The sequence below is a fragment of the Molossus molossus genome, unplaced genomic scaffold, assembly GCF_014108415.1.
Source record: "Molossus molossus isolate mMolMol1 unplaced genomic scaffold, mMolMol1.p scaffold_m16_p_1, whole genome shotgun sequence".
Lineage (NCBI taxonomy): Eukaryota > Metazoa > Chordata > Mammalia > Chiroptera > Molossidae > Molossus > Molossus molossus.
In genome coordinates this window covers 205,007,938-205,030,177 of record NW_023425344.1, presented here as the reverse complement: position 1 = coordinate 205,030,177, position 22,240 = coordinate 205,007,938, and the positions used below count along the sequence as shown (strand labels likewise).

General features: G+C 39.2%; 1 protein-coding gene across 13 annotated transcripts in view; it reads right to left on the bottom strand.

Annotated features, from left to right (window-relative positions):
* PIAS1 (protein inhibitor of activated STAT 1) overlaps positions 1 to 22,240 on the bottom strand; it is a 149,082-nt gene that overhangs the window by 36,262 nt on the left and 90,580 nt on the right. For all 13 annotated transcript variants that reach the window (XM_036245440.1, XM_036245422.1, XM_036245448.1 and 10 more), the window contains exons 4-7: positions 21,768 to 21,815; positions 20,245 to 20,335; positions 19,474 to 19,608; positions 3,447 to 3,552 (exon numbers count right to left, since the gene is read on the bottom strand). In XM_036245440.1, the coding sequence (XP_036101333.1) occupies positions 3,447 to 3,552; positions 19,474 to 19,608; positions 20,245 to 20,335; positions 21,768 to 21,815 (380 nt within the window). The remainder of the gene's footprint in view (positions 1 to 3,446; positions 3,553 to 19,473; positions 19,609 to 20,244; positions 20,336 to 21,767; positions 21,816 to 22,240) is intronic.

Sequence of the window (22,240 nt, the reverse complement as noted above, 5' to 3'; positions counted from 1 at the left end):
GTTCTCTCGACTCCTGCTCCACTGGCTTTGTGTCTTGGCCTATCCCCCTTCCATCTTGGGGCTTAATTCCTCCTCCTCTTTATAATCTTGTATTAAATATCACAACACCACAAAGGACTATGTTCTCCTGTTGTTACCTCTAGAATTCCGTCATTCTTCTTTAGGGCACATGTCACAACTATTTATTCATTAATGACTTGTGCAGTCATTTCATTCTGTCTTTCCCACCACACTGAAAACTTCCGGAGATGCAGAGGCTGTGTGTATCTTATTTAATGCTACATTCTCCAGTGCCTGAAACATAGTAGACTCTTAATATACTTTCTTGAATGAGAATAATAAATGAATGAAAGATCAACTTTGACCTGGAAAAGGGGCATTTCCTCCTGAGATTGAAGAAAATACAGTAAGGTTGGATACAGGTGCAGATTCATTGAAAACTAGTTACGGTGGCACTAAGATTAAGAAAGAAATAGGCAGCTTAGAGAATTCATGTCTTGCAGCCCCAATTTTCTTGCACTGGCAGTGTGCTGAGAGAGGGAGAGAAAAAATAGTGTTTGAGTCAAACTGGCCAAGGTTTTTAAAGTGGCTGCTGAAAGGAAGTGGGAGAGGAAACAGGAACTTGATCAAGAATTAGTAAAAGGTTGTTTTTGTGATAGTTGCAAGAGACAAATCTACACAAAAGTGGAAACCACAATACAAAAATCTACTAATATCAAAAAAATCAAGAATGGCCCTGGCCGGTTTGGCTCAGCGGTTAGAGCGTCGGCCTGCAGTCCTGAGAGACCCGGGTTCGGTTCCCGCTAAGGGCACGTACCTCGGTTGCAGTTTGTCCCCGGCCCTGGAATGTCGTGCGGGTGGCAGCCACTCGATGTGTTCCTTTCACATCGATGTTTCTCTCTCTCTCTGATCCTCTCTCTCCCTCCCACTCTACCTGAACAAAAAATGAAAAAATGTCCTCGGGTGAGGATAGGAAAAAAAAAAAAAAAAAAAATCAAGAATGGAAAAGTCTAAATATCTTCAACTTTATTTCTTCAAGAACATAATAGTGCCTAATTTGACTATTAAAACTGCCAGTAGAATTTATTGATAAGATTAAGAGTGACTCAAATTTATAGGTAATTTGATTCTTCAAAAATGTCTGACAAACCTGCCAACATTTTCTTTGGTCAAGTTGTTTTACATAATCTTTTAAATTAGTTAGGAAAGTTCTTTCTTTCTTTCTTTTCTTTTTTTTTGGTATATGCCCATAGTAGGAACCAAACCCAGGACTCTCTGGTCCATAGGCCAAAGTTCCAACCGCTGAGCTAAACCGGCCAGGGCGGAAAGTTATTTCTTTACAGACAGCATAAAAGGCAAACCAATCTGTTCTTCAGTTACTTAGAATAAATGTCTTATTGGTGGGATCCAAATGAATGTTTTTTGGTTCCCCAGGCCAGTAAGATATCAACTGCCACAAAAATCCTATCCAATTTGCAAGTATCCTTCACCTCCAGCACTGTATCAGAGATGAAATGAAATAAATACCCTTTGAATTAAGCAGCTTTTGCTGCTTCATAGTGGGGCTAACAGTGGTTACTTCCAGAAAATAAAGTAATTCTAAGCTCACCTTCCCATTCTCCCTCCATCCAGATGATGCTACAGCTACTAGTGGAAAAGTGTTAAGAGCCTGAGCAATGACAGCTTGCCTTATCATCATCATCATCATCATCATCATTAAATATAACAGCTTCATCTGCCTTATTTCTTGGTATTACTTTTCTACACTGGCTCACCTAATTCCAGAATGCTTTCAGACTAGATGAGATTCTAGTATTATGTGGCAAATACAAAGATTTTCAGTAGCCCTGACCAGTGTTGCTCAGTGGTTAGAGCACCAGCCCATGCACCCAAGGGTCATGGGTTCAATACCCGGTCAAGGGCAGGTACCTGGGTTACAGGTTCAATCCCCAGTCCCAGTACGTGGCACATGTGGAAGGAAATCAATCCATGATTCTCTCACACTGATGTTTCTCTTTTTCTCTCTCCCTACTCCCTCCCTCCAATCCACTCTCTTAGGGAAAAAAAAAAAATCAATGGATAATTTATCCTCTGATGAGGATTAACAACAAAAAAACAATTCTCAGTAGAATGACCAAGGAATGAACTTCACCAAGAGTGTGAAAACATTTTTTTCTCTTGTACTCTCTTTCAGAACAGATGTCTGATCCTTCTCTTCTTTCAGGCTCCCCCACTATGTCCTTGTCCCTGCCAAATGGTGCTTCCACACCCTCAGACCCCACGCCATTGCTGTCATTCCATTTCTCCACTGCCTGTCAAAGAGCTCACCGAGGTATTAGCCAAAAGTGTGCTCCTCTTCACTCAGGATTATTTGTCTTTTTAGAAAGTCCCTTTAATACAGAAAAATCCTTCAATGAACTATTGTGGGTATAATGACATTCAGAGAGAATGGGATCTTTTAATCTGGAATAGAAACAAGTTACAAAAAAGATAAAAGCTATCCCACAAAGGAAAATGAGAGGAAAGTTGGCCTTACTATTTTACTTTTTTCCACCAGAGTGTTCCTAACCACAAATCTGACAGTAGGCCTCATTAATCAATTCACATCAAGAATCCTTAAAGAGTTAATTATCTAATTCCTGTCTGGAAAAGTTTTGCTCCTTAAGCATGCAGCCCCATTTCCAAATTCATCCATGAAAACTCTCTCTCTCACAAAGAAGATAATAAAGGAAGATCTTAGTTCACCTCTTTGGAAAAGCTACAAACTCTGGCCGTAACCCTCAAAAACTGAGGCCAGACCAGTCAATTTACAGACCTTACTGTATATCAAATTCAGTATGACAAAATGAACCAGCTAGTTTGTCATACCTATGAGCCAGACTTTGGAGGGGTTTTAGAAAGCATGTGGTGCAAACCTCTTGTTATAGATGAGGAATATGAGACTCACAGGAGTACAGTGATTTGCCCAAGGCCGCATAATTGATTAACAGCAGAACCTACTTCATTAGTATTTCTACCACCCCACTGACTCTTTTTACTTTGTTAATGTAGGGATGTAATCACTATATATCCCTGTATAGTATTCCTAGATAAACTTTAAATATGAAATAATTCTCATGAAACATATGCAAATATTTCCTTCCCATCTATAATTTCTTAAACATTTATTTTATGATGTTTTAGAAAAACATTCTTTCATGTTCATGTACTGACTTTACAAAGTTAATTTTAATATCAGTAAAATACAAAAAAAAAAATGTCATGACAAAGATATTAAATTACTCAAGTCTTGCTTTAACTCACAAAACCAGGTATTCAGTGTTTTTAATCCTCTGATAAGCTCTAAAAAACAAACAAACCCTAAAATTTCTTGAGTTGAGAACATACTACTCTAACCTTTACCAAAACAATTCAGCTACACAAATATTTAAATTTATCATACGTACTTAAAGCTCTAGAATGATCCGGATTTCTTATTCCCTTTGATCGTAACCTCTGAAGAAGAACTGTTGAGGACAACTGTTTTACAAGATATACTGCCATGGAATAGTTCTGGAAAAAAAAGATGTAGAAAACAACATATGTAAGTCAACAGTCATCTATTTTAATCCCACAATGACAGGGAAAGAAAACTAACACTTGTTAAAATACCTACTGTGTGCCAAACACTATCTTAAGTGTTTTCATGAACAGTAATTCATTTAATCCTAACCAAAAAGCTGCTGAGGTGTTCATAAACTACTTTGATGGATGAGGAAAAGTGAAGCAAAAGAAGTAAAAGAACTTGCCCTAATTTTGCAACTTTCAAGTGATAAAGCCAGGTCTCTCATGCTTCTATATTACCTGAGTACTTGTACTTGAAGCTAATCAATTTAAAGCACTTATATAATAAGAACACTGTTACAACTAAATATAAACCAGTGCCAATAAGGTGTCAGTCATCATGAACCATAATTAGGAGGTAATAGATTTATGTAAAATAGTAGTTATTTTAAAAATTACAAATTAGCCCAGCCCGTGTGGCTCAGTAGTTGAGAAATGACCCATGTACCAAGAGGTTGTCAGTTCAATTCCCCGTCAGGGCACATGCCTAGGTTGTAGGCCAAATCCCTAGTTGGGGTACATGCAGAAGGTAGCCTATCGATGTTCTCTCTCATCAATGTTTCTATCTCTCTCTCCCTCTCCCTTCCTCTCTCTCTAAAAATCTATTTTTTAAAAAAAATTACAAATTAGCCCTGGCTGCTTTGGCTCAGCGGTTAGAGAGTCTGCTCGCGGACCAGAGAGACCTGGGTTCGGTTCCCGCTATGGGCACGTACATACCTCAGTTGCAGTTTGTCCCCGGCCCCAGTTGGGATCATATGGGTAGCAACCAGTCAATGTGTCTCTTTCACGTCTACGTTTCTCTCTCTCTCTTCCTCCTTCTCTCCCCCTCCCCCCCCGCTCTATCTGAAAATAAGTGCAAAAAAAAAAATGTCCTCGAGCGAGGATAAAAAATAAATGAATAAACAAATAAATAAAAATAAAAAATTACAGCCCTGGCCAATTTGGCTCAGCGGTCAGAGCATCGGCCTGCGGTCCAGAGAGACCCGCGTTCGGTTCCCACTAAGGGCACGTACCTCGGTTGCAGTTTGTCCCCGGCCCTGGTTGGGTTGTACAGAAGGCAGCCACTTGATGTGTCACTTTCACGTCAATGTTTTTCTCTATCTCTCTCTTCCTCTCTCTCCCTCCCACTCTATCTGAACAAAAAATGGAAAAATGTCCTCGGGTGAGGATAAAAAGAAAAAATTACAAATTAGGTTGGTTTCCTAACCTAAACCTATTTAATCTCTCTATGCCTTTAACTATTCTTCAAAAGACCTTACTTGGGTCATTATCACAACAAGCAAGAGGAAGTATTAAAAGGTTTTCAACAAGAAGCTGATAGTTTGGCAAATGAATAGATGAATATCCATATCAGCAGAAGGACTACCCAGAGATAGAAGGAAAAGGGAACAAAGAAAATAGTTAATCAACAAGCCAAGGCAGAGGGGAAGCTACCTGACTGAGTAAAAGGAAGGAAAAAGGGCTAAGGCTTATGAAGGGTAAGAGAGATCTAAATGAGAAGGTCCATTCCCATTTGGTGCTGGAATCTAGAGACAGATCAAGAGATTTGGAAAAAAAGCAAAAGAAAAAACAGTTATTGCCATCTTCTATGTTACACTTACATACAGTTTTGTTTTTTATCCTCACACGAGGACATTTTTGCATTTTTATCTTGAGATAGGGAAGGAGGGAGAAAGAGAGAAAGAGAGAGAGAGAAACATGTATGTGAGAGAGACACACTGAGTGGCTGCCACCCACACGACCCCAACCGGGGCCTGGGACAAACTGCAACCGGGGTACGTGCCCTTAGCGGGAACCGAACCCAGACTCTCTGGTCCACAAGCCGACGCTCCAAACGCTGAGCCAAATTAGCCAGGGCTACATACAGTTTTTGAAGCACTCCACATATACTACCTACTTCATTTAAACCTTGCAGAAGGTCTATAAGAAATCAGGAGAATAAATATTTTTCTAAGTGAAAGGTTGATGAAACAGAGGCACAAAAAGATAAGCAATCTGCTCATGCCCATGCATCTGCTTGGTGACAAAGCTGGCACTAGAAACCAGGAGGAAAGAGTAGGGATGTGTGGAGAACAGACTTAATGGCCAAGGGAAATGTATAGTTCTCACTTTCATATACTCTGCTTTGACTTTCTTAACCTAGTCCAAAATACATTTTAACTTTCTGTTTTAAAAATGCCTTCCCTTCTTTTGGCAACAATTAGAGTTCGGAAAACTATCCATATTCATGTTACACTTGTTCTGAGAGGAAAACGAAGTGCCAAAACTAATTTACTTTCACTGATAAATTTAACAGTTAATGAAGAACAAGTAACCTTAAAATTTGCCTAATTTTTTTTTTGTTTTTAATCCTCACCCAAGGACACTTTTTCATTTTTTGTTCAGATAGAGTGGGAGGGAGAGAGAGAAAGAGAAACATCGACGTGAAAGGGACACATCGAGTGGCTGCCTCCTGCACGACCCAACCAGGGCCGGGGACAAACTGCAACCGAGGTACGTGCCCTCAGCGGGAACTGAACCCGGGTCTCTCTGGACAGCAGGCCGACACTCCAACCCTGAGCCAAACCAGCCAGGGCAAAATTTGCCTAAATTTTAAGCATACAACATACCAATCTAATATTAAACTAAAAGGCTTCTTTTAGGGGGGAAAAAACCTTATTCATCTTTTTTATTTAATTAATATCTCAACTATGATAGAAATTGGAGAAATGCTCATTAACACTGTGAAATTGTGTACTGACAGTTTGAGTCTTCAGAACTAGGAATTGCCCTAAGGCTCTATATAAAATTTTAAAGAAAGATCAAGTAGAAACCATAACTACAAGTTCAGTGAGAAAGTATGCTCACCCCAGCTGAAGCATGTAACTAAAATAAGAGAGAGGGAAAAAGAAAAGAAAAGCAGCAGCAACAGCAAAATAAGCCAGGTAGTAATAAATGCCACTTGTGACTTCCGGGCAAGATGGCAGGTAGGTAAATGATGCACTGGCCTTCTCCCATAACCACATCAAAATTACAACTAAACTCCAGAACCACCATCATTCAGAACCGCCTAACATGGAGCTGAATGGAAATCCTACAACTACGAAATTAAAGAAGAAGCCACATTGAGACTGGTAGGAGGGGCGAAGGCACAAACAGGCTCGTCCCACACACACATGACAGATAAAAATCAGGAGAGACACATCGGCTGGGAAGGTCCTCCCTGAGGAGTGAGGGGTCCCCGTCCCACACCAGGCGCCCAGCTCATGGTTCCAGTACAGAAAGAGAAGTCCCCATAACTTCTGGCCGTAAAAACCAGCGGGAACTGACACTGAAGGAGGCTGAGGCTGCTGGAGCCACAGGCAGGTTCGCAGTTCTCAACCTGTGGGTAGCAACCCCTTTGGGGGTCGAACGACCCTTTCACAGGGGTCACCTAAGACATAACAGTAGCAAAATTACAGTTATAAAGTAGCAACAAAAATAATTTTATGGTTGGGGGTCACCACAACGTGAGAAACTGTGTTAAAGGGTCACAGCATTAGGAAGGTTGAGAACCACAAAGGGCCCAAGCACGGACTTACTTGTACTCACACCCTCCAGGCTCCAGCGTGGGGAAAGCAGCTTGAAAGGCACCAGAGACATATGGGGAAGAACTGAGTTGTTTAGCACTGGGACAAGAGCTGGAAGGGCAGCCTTCTCCTGGACAGACCTGCTGTCAGAGGCCATTGATTCTTTGGTGAGCCCTTCCCCAGGGCAGCAGATGGCTGACACACCTGAGACTTCAGCAACCTGGCTCACATTGTTTGCCCCACACTGGTGATTCCCTGAGGCCCTGCCCCACTCCACTTTTGGGCCCACCCAAGCTGTTTCCAATGGCTTTACAGGTTTGGCCTGTCTTGGATCCTGCTTCAGATTTTCCTAAAATCTCTCAAAAAAGCAGCATGTAGCCACAGCAACCCCATACCTCTTGTTAAGTGGTCCCAGGCCTGGCACCAGAAGCAGCCAGCCTTGGTTCACAGCTTGGCTTTTCCTGGGCACCTCTAAGCCCAGCACAAGAAGCAGCCATCGGCAGATCACTTTGTACCTTATGCTGGGTGGCATGGGGTAGAACACAGGCAGTGGCTGACCTTGCCCCAGAACCAGCACACCCAGTGGACAGCTTCAGACCACATTGAAACATCACCAGCCCAACCACCTCCACAAGTGACACACTCAATGAGTGGACTCAGTGGGTACTAGAGGCCTGTTGAAGCAAGTCTTGTTCTGTGTGTTGGGCCCCTGCACAGCTAATCCTTCAAGGTAGTCAAAGGTCAGTGGTCAGGGATGACAGCCAGTCCTTGCAGCTCATCAGGCTGAGTAAATCCCACCCTTTGATGTGCCAACAGCAATCAAGACCCAATTACAACAGAAGAGTATACAGTCCACACAAGGGGTGCACCTCGAGGGCCCAGGTGGAGTGATCAGGGAGGCTGTGCCACTGGACCCTACAGGACACCTACAATTACAGGCTACCCTACCAAGTCTAGGAGACATAACAACTCTACCTAATACATAGAAATAAACACAGGGAAGCAGCCAAAATGAGGAGACAAAGAAACATGTCCCAAATGAGAGAAAAAAACAAAACCCCAGGAAAGGAATTAAATAAAATGGAGATAAGCAATCAGTCAGATGCACTGGTTATAAGGAACTTAGTGAGAACTTCAAGGAATGTAAGGAGAACTCCAAGGAACTTAGAACATCAACAACATAAAAAAGGACCAGTTGGAAATGAAACATGCACTAACTGAAATACATAATAATTTACAGGGAGTCAATAGTACAGTAGGTGAAGCTAAGAAGCAAACCACCAAATTGGAATGTAAAAAAGCAAAAAACACCCCCATCAGAACAGAAAAAAAAAAAATGAGGGTAGTGTAAGGAGCCTCTGAGACAACTTTAAGTGTGCCAACATTCACATCATGGGGGTGCCAGGAGAAGAGAGAACAAGAAATTAAAAACCTATTTGAAAAAATAATGACAGAAAACTTCCCTAACTTAGTGAAGGAAACAGACATAAAAGTCCAGGAAGCACAGAGAGTCCCAAACAAGATGAACCCAAAGAGGTCCACACCAAGACATCATCATCATCAAAATGCCAAAGGTTAAAGACAAAAAGAGAATCTTAAAAGCAGCAGGAGAAAAGCAGTTAGTTACATACAATGGAGCTCCCATAAGACTGTCAGCCGATTTCTCAAAAGAGACTTTGCAGGCCAGAAAGGAGTGGCAAGAGATACTCAAACTGATGAAAAGTAATGATCTACAACCAAGATTACTCTATCCTGCAAAGCTATCATTTAGAGTCAATGGACATATCAAGAGTTTCCCAGACAAAAGGAAGGTAGAGTTCATCACCACCAAACCAGTATTATATGAAATGTTGAAGGGTCTTCTTGAAGGAGAAGACAAAAAATATGAACAATATTATGGCAATTAATACATATTTAACAACAATTTTATCTACAAACAAAATGGACAAGCAGAACAGAAATAGATTCATAGGTACAGAGAACATTTTGTTGCTCGCCAGAGGGGAGGGCACTAGGGGGATAGGTGAAAAAAAAATGAAGAAATGAAGAAGTACAAATTGGTTGTCAGACTGATGAACCTCAAAGGGAAGGGGGGAGGAAGGGCGGGAAGAGACAAACCAAAGAACTTCTATGCATATATGCATAACCAATGGACACAGACTACAGTGTGAGAGAGGCAGGAGGGGGACGGGATTGGGAGGAGGGGGTCAATGGGGGAATAAGGGGGGACACCTCTGTAATACATTCAACAAGAAAGGTAAGTTAGCCCTGGCCGGTTTGGCTCAGCGGTTGGAGCGTTGGCCTGCGGTCCTGAGAGACCCGGGTTCGGTTCCCGCTAGGGGCATGTGCCTCGGTTGCAGTTTGTCCCCGGCTCTGGTCGGTCGTGAGGGTGGCAGCCACTCGATGTGTACCTTCACGTCGATGTTTCTCTCTCTTTCTGTTCCTCTCTCCCCCTCCTACTCTACCTGAACAAAAAATGGAAAAATGTCCTCGGGTGAGGATAATAAAAAAAAAAAAAGAAAGGTAAGTTAAAAAATAAAGTGAAAAAAACAAAACAACAAATGCCACTTATACTGATAATATAGAATTAAATCTTATATCACATGAAAGATTCAGTAGCAAAAACCACAAAAGTTAACAGTGGTACAGTATCTTTTCTAGGTAGATAATATATTGTTCCCATTACCCTTCAAAGTACTACCTAATGCCAACTATTGATATATATTGCATTACACTGATGCCTTTGTCAAATATTTCTCAAAAGCCTTCAAAATTGTCTATCAAGTTCATAGGACATTTTCTCCATAATTAAGATATAATCTACTCAGTAAGTCCTCTTTATATCAGTTATCTAAATACTTTTTTATAATAAGCATTTAATAAATGCTAAATGAAATGACTACCTGAGGTAGGGTAAGAAGTTACAATAGAGTATAAGTTGAATTAAACCTAGTGATTGAAAAACAACCCAATAAATGATCTTTTGGGCTTTGAAAAAGAATAATTTGCTTTTGATGTTTTACTTCAAAAAGAAGGTTTCCAGCATGTAGATGGGGGTCTACACAAAGATCTTACCTTACCTGGTAGACCTTCAAATCATTGAAGATACTGTCTTCTTTCTGGGGTATGAAAGACTTCCCATGGGAAGAGCATCTCCTCCCTGCCCTCCTCTAGTGCTATGTATCAGCAACCCTTCCCTCCTCTCCCACAGTTTGAGCCTTGTTCACAGTTCACTGTAAACACCTTGTTGTTTACCACACTTCTCTGGTAGGCTATACTTTTCACACAGAGATAAAAAACAAACTAACATTTCAACACCCTCTTCAAAAAGGGGGACAAGAAAGAACAACTCCAAGGTACACTTGAAGTGAAACATTAAAAAAAATTTTTCAGAAAGCCTAATTCATTAATTAGTCAAAAAAATATATGTATAACCTTGACAGATGTCAAGAAAGATTTTGATAAAATTAGAAATCCATTTCTCACAAAGATATCCAGTAAAAGAGGAATATAGGAATACATCATTAACGTAATTAAGTTCTATAAAACATTGTTATTATAATACTTAATGTAATACTAGTAGTATTCTCATTAACATAAAGAATAAGTAAATAAATGTCCACTAGCACTCACATTCTTTAACATTGTTTTGAAGATTCTAGCTAGTGCAATACAGTAAGAACAAGAAAATGTCTAATAATTATTAGGATTTTCATTATTTGTACAATGATGCATTTCAAATTAAAAACTACCTACCTAGAAAACACCAAGAAACCAACTAAAAAGCTACTGTAACCAATATATGAATTTAAGTGTTAAGTAAATATTCAATAATAACTGGCTTTTAAATAAATAAACAATAAATAAAATTTGGGAGAGTAATGCAGGGGTACATCTCTCACTCTCCGCAATTACTTATCCAACACATCCAATCTCCTTAAAGCCCCTATTTATTCAAATTTTTACTTTCAGCAGACTTACCTCACCTCCTATCCCACGGATATAAAAGAAGTAATCAGATCAGAACTTACTCATCTCTCCAATATCAATCACATACCTTATCCATTTCTTTTATTTTTCCATTAAATAAAGGAGCTGTCCCTCCTAGCCATCCTGTATTACTATGCAATTCACTATTGATTATCCTTTCTTTATGTTTCTCTTGTATATTTAACCTCTATCCCTAAAAAGGATACCTGCCATCATTTTAAAACATGTTAAAGACTCTACCATTAAAACAAAAAATAGCTCTCACATTTCCCTCCAGCCACACTTCTATAACTCACTATCTATTGCCTCACCTCTGCCTGGTCACCATCTGGCTTCTCCTCCCACCATCCACCAAAAGAGCTAAATAAAGTCAACTTCATGTTCCTAATCCAAAGGGTATTTTTTTTAGATTTCAATATACTTGACTTCTCAACATCTGTTCAATACTGCTTACCTTCCTCTCCTTCCTTTTTGAAACTCTTCCCTTGGCTTCTCATACCCTTACCTCTCCAGTCTCATCTTGTACAATGCTCTTCCCAGTCTCCACACTCTAGCTATAGTGGTTCCCTTTCAGTTCCTTGGAAACAACTGGGCTCACCCCTGCCACAGGGCTATCGTGCAGGTTGTTTCCTCCGAATCATTTGCCTGATTCCGTCTACCCTTCTCTCAGCTCTTGGCTCAGTAACTACTTCATCAGGGAAGCCCTGCCTGACCCCTCTTTCTCGCTCTCTAGCCTAAAATACTCTTTATTTTTTTTTAAATGTTTTGAGTTTTTAGAGAGAGAAAGAGACAGAAACACTGATGTGAGAGAGAAACATCAATCAGCTGCCTCCTGCATGCTCCCCACTGGGGATCGAGCCCATAACCCAGGCATGTGCCCTGGCTTGGAATCCATTCGGGACCTCTCAGCCCATGGGACAGACGCTCAATCCACTGAGCCACACCGGCTGGGCAGAAAATACTCTTTAATATAATCTAACAAAATCATACACCTCTCCTTTTTAATACTCAGGACAAATAAGTTCACAATTTTGTGCGCGACCACCTGGCCCATGGATCTCAGGTTCCAAAGGAGCAATAATTTTTTTTTCTTCCTATGGTACTACAGTAGAGTGCATGGCATACAGTAAATATTCAATAAATTTCAAATGAACTAGTGAATAGATATGCTCACATTATAAAATTGAAAGAATCAAAATCATCCTGAAATTATTCCAGAAAAACAATGCTAGACTAAGAAACAGTATTTTAAAAATTCAGAAACACACCCAGGATAAATAAAAATCAAATATATAATAATGGCCCAGCCTGTGTGGTTCAGTGGATTAAGCATCTTCCCAAGGGCTGAGAGGTCCAGGTTCAGCTCCCAGTCAGGGCACATGCCTGGATTTTAGACTCAATCCTCAGTGGGTGGGTAGGTGAGTGTATGTGTGGTGGCCAATGGATGTTTCTCTCTCACATCAATGTTTCTGTCTCTCCCTTCCTCTCTCTAAAAAAAATCAATAAAAACATATTTAAAATATATATATATATATATATATATATATATATATATATTTGAGGCAAAGAAAAAACTGGCTCCATAATAATGTAAATCTCTACACATTAAATAACCACATGAATAAAAATAAAAGGCAAACAAACTAGAAACAAATATTTGCAACATGTGAAAGAAGTGTTAAGTCTTAATATAAAGAACTCATGCCCTGGCCAGTTTGGCTCAGCGGTTGGAGCGTCGGCCTGCGGACCAGAGAGTCCAGGGTTCAGTTCCCAATAGGGGCACGTACCAAGAAAAAAAAAAAAAGATTCTGCATGCTCTTTGACTAGGTAATTCCACTTATGGGAACTTTCTCTAAGGAAAATATCATGTCCCTATGAAAACTATAGCTACTAGTATGAGTCTTCAAAATGTTTTTTGAAACAGCAATCAATCAATCAATCAAATAAGTGCTCAACAACTGGGAATAGGCTAAATTACAGCTTACTCATATTAGAATATAATACAGCCATTTAAAATCATGTAGATAAATAAATAATGACATAGGAAGACATTTATGATAAATTGCTGAGTGAAAGGATCAGGTTATACACACTGGATACATCACAATACCATTTTTTAAATGGGAACACATGGAAAATTCATTATGACACAAAAATAAGTCCCTTTGGAGGATTCCAAATGGCGGCAGAGTGAACAGAAGCTACACAGACCATCTCCCAGGATCAAACTGGAATTACAACTATAACACAGACAAATCGATGGGAAAAAGCAACAGAAAAGCAGCTTGCAAGGACCATATAACCAGGGACACTGACTTGATCCTGGTAGGCTTGCGTAGGCACAAAACAGGGGCTGGGAGCCCACAGACAGCAGCGGCCTTAGCTGGGAGCAGCGCCCTCGGGTTCTACTCCCAAGCGGCTCCACAGCGCAGAGCCGGGACAAAGGCTAAAAAAGCCACAGCCACTCACCTTGGGCTCTGGCAGAGGGAGGGCAGACTGGACTGGAAGTGTGTGAGGACACTCGGGATTTAGAGGGCACTCAGAGCTTTTCCTGAGTTGCTGCCACGAAGGACGGTGGCCATATTGCTCCTTCCCAGGGCTCTGGGGAGAGGCAGCAGACCCTCCCTCGGAGATCCAACCCCACTCAGTGGGCCACTGAAGTGCTAATTGAGACTCATTAACAACCAGTATCTGCCCCACCCTCAAGAAATCCCCTTATGCTGAGAACCTGAGGAAGATTTTCAATCAACTGACAACTCAAAACTCATCAAGTAACCTCGACTGCTAGCCTCCAGGCAAAAAGATAGAGGATAATAGTACCTTCCTGGGCTAGCAACTTTAACTAGGTAAGTAAGACTTGACAGTGGTGTTTAACGTGGGTCCTCCCTCGCTCATATAAACCCAGGAGAGGGAGCCACAAACAGCAGAACACCAACACCTACAGGGAAAACTTGACAGGCTCCAAAGCCCACTGTGATAGCCAAAACGGTGAGACATAGAAACAGAATCCAAACGAAAGAATAAGAGACCTCCACCGAAGATGAGATCAATGTGGAGCAGTTAGGTTAACAGAGCTAGAATTCAGAGCCATGATCTTGAGGAAGCTCAACAGCATGAGTAAGGACATAGAGGTGCTGAATATAAACCAATTGAAAATTAAAAACCACCAAGAAGAGATAAAAAATAACATATCAGAAATGAAAAACACATTGGAAGGTCTAAAAAGCAGAGTAGAGGAGCTGAGGACTAGATCAGTGAATTGGAAGACAGGGTAGAAAAAAAATCAACCAATCAGATAACCAAAAGGAAAAAACAATTAAAAAACAGAAAGACAGCTTAAGAGAACTGTGGCACAACTGGAAACGGAATAATATTCGCATCATAGGAGTCCCCGAAGAAGAAGAAATTGAGCAAGGGTTAGAGAATATATTCAAATAAATAGTGACAGAAAACGTCCCTAATTTGGTGAAGGAAGAAGGCATTCAAGTTCAAGAAGCGCAGAGAGCTCCAAGTAAGAAGAACCCAAACAGGCCCACACCAAGACACATAGTAATTAAAATGCCAAAAATTAAAGACAAAGAGAGAATCCTAAAAGCAGCAAGAAATAAGCAACTGGTTACCTACAAAGGAAACTCATAAGGCTCTCAGCTGACTTCTCACAAGAAACACTACAGGCCAGAAGGGAATGCATGAAGTAATCAAGGTCATAAAAAACAAGGATCTGAATCCAAGACTACTCTACCCAGCAAGGCTATCATTCAAAATAGAAGGTCAAATAAAGAGCTTCCCAGACAAAAAAAGGCTAAGGGAATACATTACCACCAAACCAGCACTGCAAGAAATGTTAAAAGGACTACTGTAATTAGTAGAAGAAATAGGAAGAAAAACATAACCACACTAAACAAAACTGGCAATAAACAAGTACGTATCAATAATCACCTTAAATTAACTGAATGCTCAGATAAAAAGACACAGAGTAGCTGATTGGATAAGAAAGCATGACTCATCTATATGTTGTTTGCAAGTGACCCACCTCACAATAAAAGACTCACATAGGTTGAAAGTGAAGGGATGGAAAAAAATTTTCTAAGCAAATGGAAAGCAAAAAAGCTGGGGTAGCAATACTCATATCTGATAAAACAGATTTCAAAATGAAGGCCATAACTAGAGACAAAGAAAGCCACGACATAATACTGAAAGGATCTATCCAACAGGAAGATATAACCTTGATAAACATATATGCACCCAATATAAGAGCACCAAAATATACTAAAAATCTTCTGGAGGACTTCCAAGGAGAAATTGACAGCAATACAATCATAGCAGGGGACTTCAACACCCCGTTGACACCACTGGATAGATACTCTAGACAAAAAATTAGCAGGGAAACAGAGACTCTAAATGAAGCACTAGACCAAATGGATTTAATAGATATCTACAGAGAATTACACACCAAAACTACAGAATTCACATTCTTCTCAAGTGTACATGGGACATTCTCAAAGAGAGACCACATGTTAGGACACAAACTAAGTCTCTACAAGTTCAAGAAGCATCTTCTCAGATCACAATGGCATGAAACTAGAAATCAATTGCAACAAGAACATGCAAAGACATTTGAACACATGGAGGCTAAATAGCATGTTATTAAACAATGAATGGGTTACCGAGGAAATCAAGGAAGAAATTAAAAACTTCCTGGAAACCAATGAAAATGAACACACAACAACACAAAATCTATGGGATGCAGCAAAAGCAGTTCTGAGAGGGAAGTCCATAGCACTACAGGCCTACCTCAAGAAACAAGAAAAAGTTCTAATTGACTCTCTAACCTCACAACTTAAAGAATTAGAAAGCAAACAAAAAGAAAACCCCAGAGCAAGTAGAAGGAAGGAAATAGTAAAGATCAGAGCAGAAATAAGTGACATAGAGACCAAAAAAAACAAAACAATTGAAAGGATCAATGAAACAAAGAGTTGGTTGGTTTTCGCAAAGATAAACAAGATTGATGGACCCTTAGCTACACTCACCAAGAAACAAAGAGAGAGAACCCAAATACACAAAATCAGAAATGAATGAGGAGAAGTAACAACCGACACCACAGAAATACAAAAGATCGTTAACAGCTACTAGGAACAACTATATGGTAACAAATTCGACAATCTAAGCGAAATGGACAAATTTCTAGAAACACACAGTCTCCCAAAACTGGACTGGGAAGAGATAGAAAACTTGAACAGACCAACAACTAAGGAAATTGAAGAGGTAATCAAGACACTCCCAGCAAACAAAAGCCCAGGCCCAGATGGCTTCAAGGGGAGTTTTACCGAACATTCAAAGAAGAACTAACACCCATTCTCCTCAAACTATTTCAAAAAATTCAAGAAGAAGGAAGACTTCCAAACTCGTTCTATGAGGCCAGCATAATTCTAATTCCAAAACCAGAAAAAGACACTACAAAGAAAGAAAACTACAGGTCAATATCCCTGATGAACATAGACGCCAAAATCCTGAACAAAATACTAGCAAATCGGATCCAGCAATAAATCAAAAAAATTATTCACCATGAATAATTTTCATTCCAGGGATGCAAGGCTGGTACAATATTCGCAAATCAATAAATGTGATACACCACATAAACAAAATGAATAAAAACCACATGATCATATCAATAGACCCTGAAAAAGCATTCGACAAAATCCAGCATCCATTTATGATAAAAATGCTTAGCAATGTGGGAATAGAGGGATCATATCTCAACATATTAAAGGCCATATATGAAAGACCTATAGCCAACATCATACTCAATGAGCAGAAACTAAAAACATTTCTATTAAGAACAGGAACAAGCCCTGGCCGGTTTGGTTCAGCGGTTAGAGCGTCGGCCTGCGGTCCCGAGAGACCCGGGTTCGGTTCCCGCTAAAGGCATGTACCTCCCGCTAAAGGTTGCAGTTTGTCCCCGGCCCTGGTTGGTCGTGCGGGTGGCGGCCACTCGATGTGTCCCTTTCACATCGATGTTTCTCTCTCTCTTCCTCTCTCCCCCTCCCACTCTACCTGAATAAAAAATAGAAAAATGTCCTCAGGTGAGGATAAAAAACAAAACAAAAAAACAAAAAACAGGAACAAGACAGGCATGTCCCCTTTCACCACTCTTATTTAACATTGTACTGGAAGTCTTAGCCACAGCAATCAGACATGAGGAAAAAATAAAAGGGATCCAAATTGGAAAGGAGGAAGTGAAACTGTCATTATTTGCAGATGACATGATATTATACATAGAAAACCCTAAAGACTCCATCAAAAATCTACTAGACTTACTAATAAATGAATTTGGCAAAGTAGCAGGATACAAAATTAACGTCAAGAAATCGATGGCATTCATATACAATGATGAACTCACAGAAAGAGAAACTGAAAAAATGATCCCATTTACCATCACGGCAAAAAAATTAAGATACCTAGCAATAAACTTAACCAAAGAAGTAAAGGATCTATTTGCAGAAAACTACAGGACATTGAAAAAAGAAATAGAGGAAGATATAAAAAAGTGGAAGAACATACCTTATTCATGGATTGGAAGAATTAACATCATTAAAATGTCCACACTACCCAAAGCAATCTATAGATTCACTGCAATCCCCATCAAAATACCAACGACATATTTCACAGAACTAGAACAAATACTTCAAAAGTTCATATGGAACCAAAAAAGTCCCCAAATAGCCACAGGAATTTTCAAAAAGAAGGACAAAGTAGGTGGGATCACAATCCCAGATATGAGGTTATACTACAAAGCGACTGTAATCAAAACAGCCTGGTACTTGCACAAGAACAGGCATATAGACCAGTGGAACAGAACTGAGAACCCAGAAATGGACCCAAGGCAATATGCTCAATTAATATTTGACAAAGGTGACAAGAGCATGGACAGTGGAGTAAGGACAGCCTCTTTAATAAATGGTGTTGGAAAAATTGGACAGCTACATGCTAAAAAAAATGAAACGAGACCATCAACTTACATCATACACAAAAATAAACTCAAAATGGATAAAAGACTTAAATGTGATCCATGAATCCATAAAAATTCTAGAAGAAAATGCAGGCAACAAAATTTTGGACATCATACGGATACATCACCTAAGGCAACAGAAACAAAGGAAAAAATGAACACATGGGACTACATCAAACTAAAAAGCTTCTGCACACCAAAAGAAACAATCATCAAAATGAAAAGGCAACCCACTGTATGGGAGAACATCATCGCCAATGATATATCAGATAAGGGGTTAATTTCCAATATATATAGAGTGCTCAAACAACTCAACAAAAGGAAGACAAAGAACCCAATTAAAAATGGGCAGAGGAGCTGAATAGACACCTCTCCAAACAGGACATACAAATGGCCAAAAGACATATGAAGAAATGCTCAACGTCACTAATCATCAGAGAGATACAAATTAAAACAACAATGAGGTATCACCTCACACCTGTCATAATGGCCACCATCAACAAATCATTAAACAACAAGTGTTGGCGAGGGTGTGGAGAAAAGGGCACTCTAATACACTGCTGGTGGGAATGCAGACTGGTGCAGCCACTATGGAAAACAATATGGTGCTACCTCAAAAAATTAAAAATTGAACTTCCATTTGACCCAGTGATCCTGCTTCTAGGAATATACCCTAAGAAGCCTGAAACACCAATCAGGAAGAATATATGTACCCCCATGTTCATAGCAGCACTATTTACAATAGCTAAGATCTGGAAACAGCCCAAGTGTCCATCAGTAGACAAATGGATAAAAAAGCAGTGGTACACATACACAATGGAGTACTACTATGCAGCTGTAAGAAAGATCTCTTATCCTTTGAGACGACATGGAGGGACCTGAAAAGTATTATCCTAAGTGAAATAAGCCAAGCAGAAAAAGACAAATACCACATGATCTCACGAATATACGGAATATAATGAACATAAGTCTGAGGAATACGGTAGACCCAGAATCATGCAAGTAGGGCACAGAATGACATCCCTCAGAAGAGGGGGTGGGGGGTGGGAAGAGATAAACCACAGAACTTATATGCATGTATGCATAACCAATGGACATGGACAACAAAGCTAGGGACGGGGCGGGGGGGTTGGGGAGGGGGGTGCCAATGGGGTAAAAAAGGAGAAACATCTGTAGCAACTACAACAACAAAAATTTAAAAAAAAAAAAAAAAAAGTCCCTTTGCAAATCATTTTGCAATATCATTTACATGTAAGCTTAAGTGGCCATGGAGATTAACCCTTCCTTATAATAGAAAAACCTGGTAGAAAAAAATGTACTTACTCTTCCAATTTCTGCAGTCCAAGAAACAACAATGGTGTTTGGTACTGTTGTGGACAATCGGACAAGTGAGGTGATATTAATTGGTCGGCTGGGTCGTTTTGGTTCCACACCATTTTTAGTAGGTGGAAGATAACCCTAAGGATGAAATATCATTTATTTCTACTTATTATCTATACAATCATTACAACTTCCATTTTAAAAAGCCTGTATAAACTGTGTACTAGAATACATATTTCCATTAAAAAGTAGAGAAGTAAACATTTATAAGAGTTTCCTCTGTGTTTCTCTAAATAACCCTATTAAGTCTCATTATAGTAAGCCTGAGAAAAATATTGATGATAAATCTTAAAAATCTCTAAAATTAAAGAATCAGGATGAATTCAGAAAGAGCTAAGTCTATAAGAAATATTTGAAAGCTGACTGGTAACAGCCCCTACTCTCACCTTCTGCTTAAGGCACAGCATTCTTCTATTCTACCACAGGCTTCCAGATGCACATGAATACAGCCGAGGTTTTGTTGAAACAATATCTTCTCGCCAAAACCCAGTACAACACTAAAGCTACCACACCCAACACCAAGTCTTAGATTGTGTCCCTAGCGAATGTCACAGCTGTTAATTGTACATAGTTGGTACAAGTGTTTCACTCAGTGAATATATATCCAAAATGAAGATGTTTTCTTAATGAAAAACTATGATTAACAACAGCTGTGGTGATTTAATTGATAGCTATGTTGGCAATGCATTTAAAAAAATAGCTTTCAGGACTTACAGGAAGGCTGCAGGGTTTTGTATTCACTTTCACACAAAGATTGGGTGGGAAATGATCTTCTTGTGGACAACTGGTTTCTGATAAACAAAACCTAAACAATAAAGAACAAGTTTAATTTCCTTTATTAAAGGATGGCCTCATTAATATTTTTGTTCAGTAGCTAATCTAAAAGATGACCAAACTTAATTTAAAAAACTATCAAACTAGACATTTCATATGATGAATAAGCATATTTAAACAAGTTTAAAATAATTATGTCAATATAGAGTTTCAATGATCATGACTATTAACCTGTAGTTGTCTGCATAATGTTTAAGAAGTTCTAAGGGGCCCTGGCTGATTTCGCTCAGCAGTTAGAGCAGCAATCAGCCTGCAGTCCAGAGAGAGCTGAGTTCCGTTCCCACTAAGGAAGCAACCTAGGTTGCAGTTGGTCCCCGGCCCTGGTTGGGTTGTGGGTGGCAGCCACTCAATGTGTCCTTTTCATGTTGGTGTCTCTCCCCCACCCCCCCAACCCTTCTTCTCTCTCCCTCCTATTCTATCTGAACAAAAAATGGAAAAATGTCCTCAGGTGAGGGGAAAAAAAAAAAGTTCTGAGGGAATTGGGTGGGAATACGTGTTGTAGTTTAATAAATTTAAATAATTCTGAATCAAAAAATAAAATTAAGTTTCCTTAATATAGAAATTCTGAGAGTTAGGCTAACATGCATTGTAACTTTTTAAGAGGAAAATTAATATAAAGTATTTCCCAACTTTATTTGCCTATACATTTTTTTTTTTCAATGAAATATTGTAAGTTCATCACTGATGTAATTCTACCCACTAATCAAGGCACTCCATTATTCCCTGTGAACTGAAGGTGCTGAATAATAACATTACTTGTATTATATCCACGTGTATTTAGAATACTATTCTAGAAACTCATGAAAATATTTATTTCTAAAGTAAATGCATAACCTTTTGGGAAAACCAAGTACAACAATACAATTTATAAATTCTCACTCTATTCACTATTATATAGATCAAGAAATAAACTATTAATTTACTTCTTAAGACATCTGTTCTTAATTACTGCCTTAGTCCCAATATACAGGTGAGGCTCATTCCACCTTTCTACCTCAGACTATTTTGGTTTTTGTTCGCCCATGAGACACTGTAGACTTAACTAAGTTCCTTACCTACAGTAGTTTCCCACTCATGCAGAAAAGGCCTTTGCTCTCATAAAACTTGGTATTTCTAAAGAGTTGACCACTATGATATTTAAACATATCATTAGCTAGAGCTTCTCAACCAACTGAGGGCAACCAAAATGGAGAAATGTGGTTAGATACATAATACATGACTCGCTATATTAACATCTAAATTGAATAAAAATTAGGATAATTCATAACAGGAGAAGGTTTTCCTTCACCCAAACATCTAAACCCAATATTTTTAATACACTTATTGAAAATTAGGTGAATTTTTAAAAATCCTTAGAGTATTAACTTTTAAACCTTGAATATATATTGTAGTCAATACTGTACCTTAACTGGACCTGCACTGTGAAGTCACATTTGGTCCCAGAAATATCCCTAGAAAAGACAGAATAAGAACTACAATTATTTTTTAAATATGCAGATGAAAGCTAATTCAAAGACACTCCAGATTATCAGAGATACAACTGTTTCAAGTATAACTAACACTATAATAGTATGTTTTTGTATTGATTAATTTTTAGAAAAGGGGATGGGGAGGATGTGTGTGTGGAGACATCGATTTTTTGATACACTTATTTGTGCATTCCTCGGTTGCTTCTTTCATGTGTCCTGACAGAAGATTGAATGTGAAACCTTGATGTATTGGGATGATGCTCTAACCAACTGAACTACCTGGCCAGGACCATAATAGTATTTTTTTAAAACAAATATTAGCATGAAATTAATACCCAATACACTATTTTAAAAAATCAATTAAAGACAAAATTAAATGTAAAGGCCAAACTGCAAGTTACACTTGA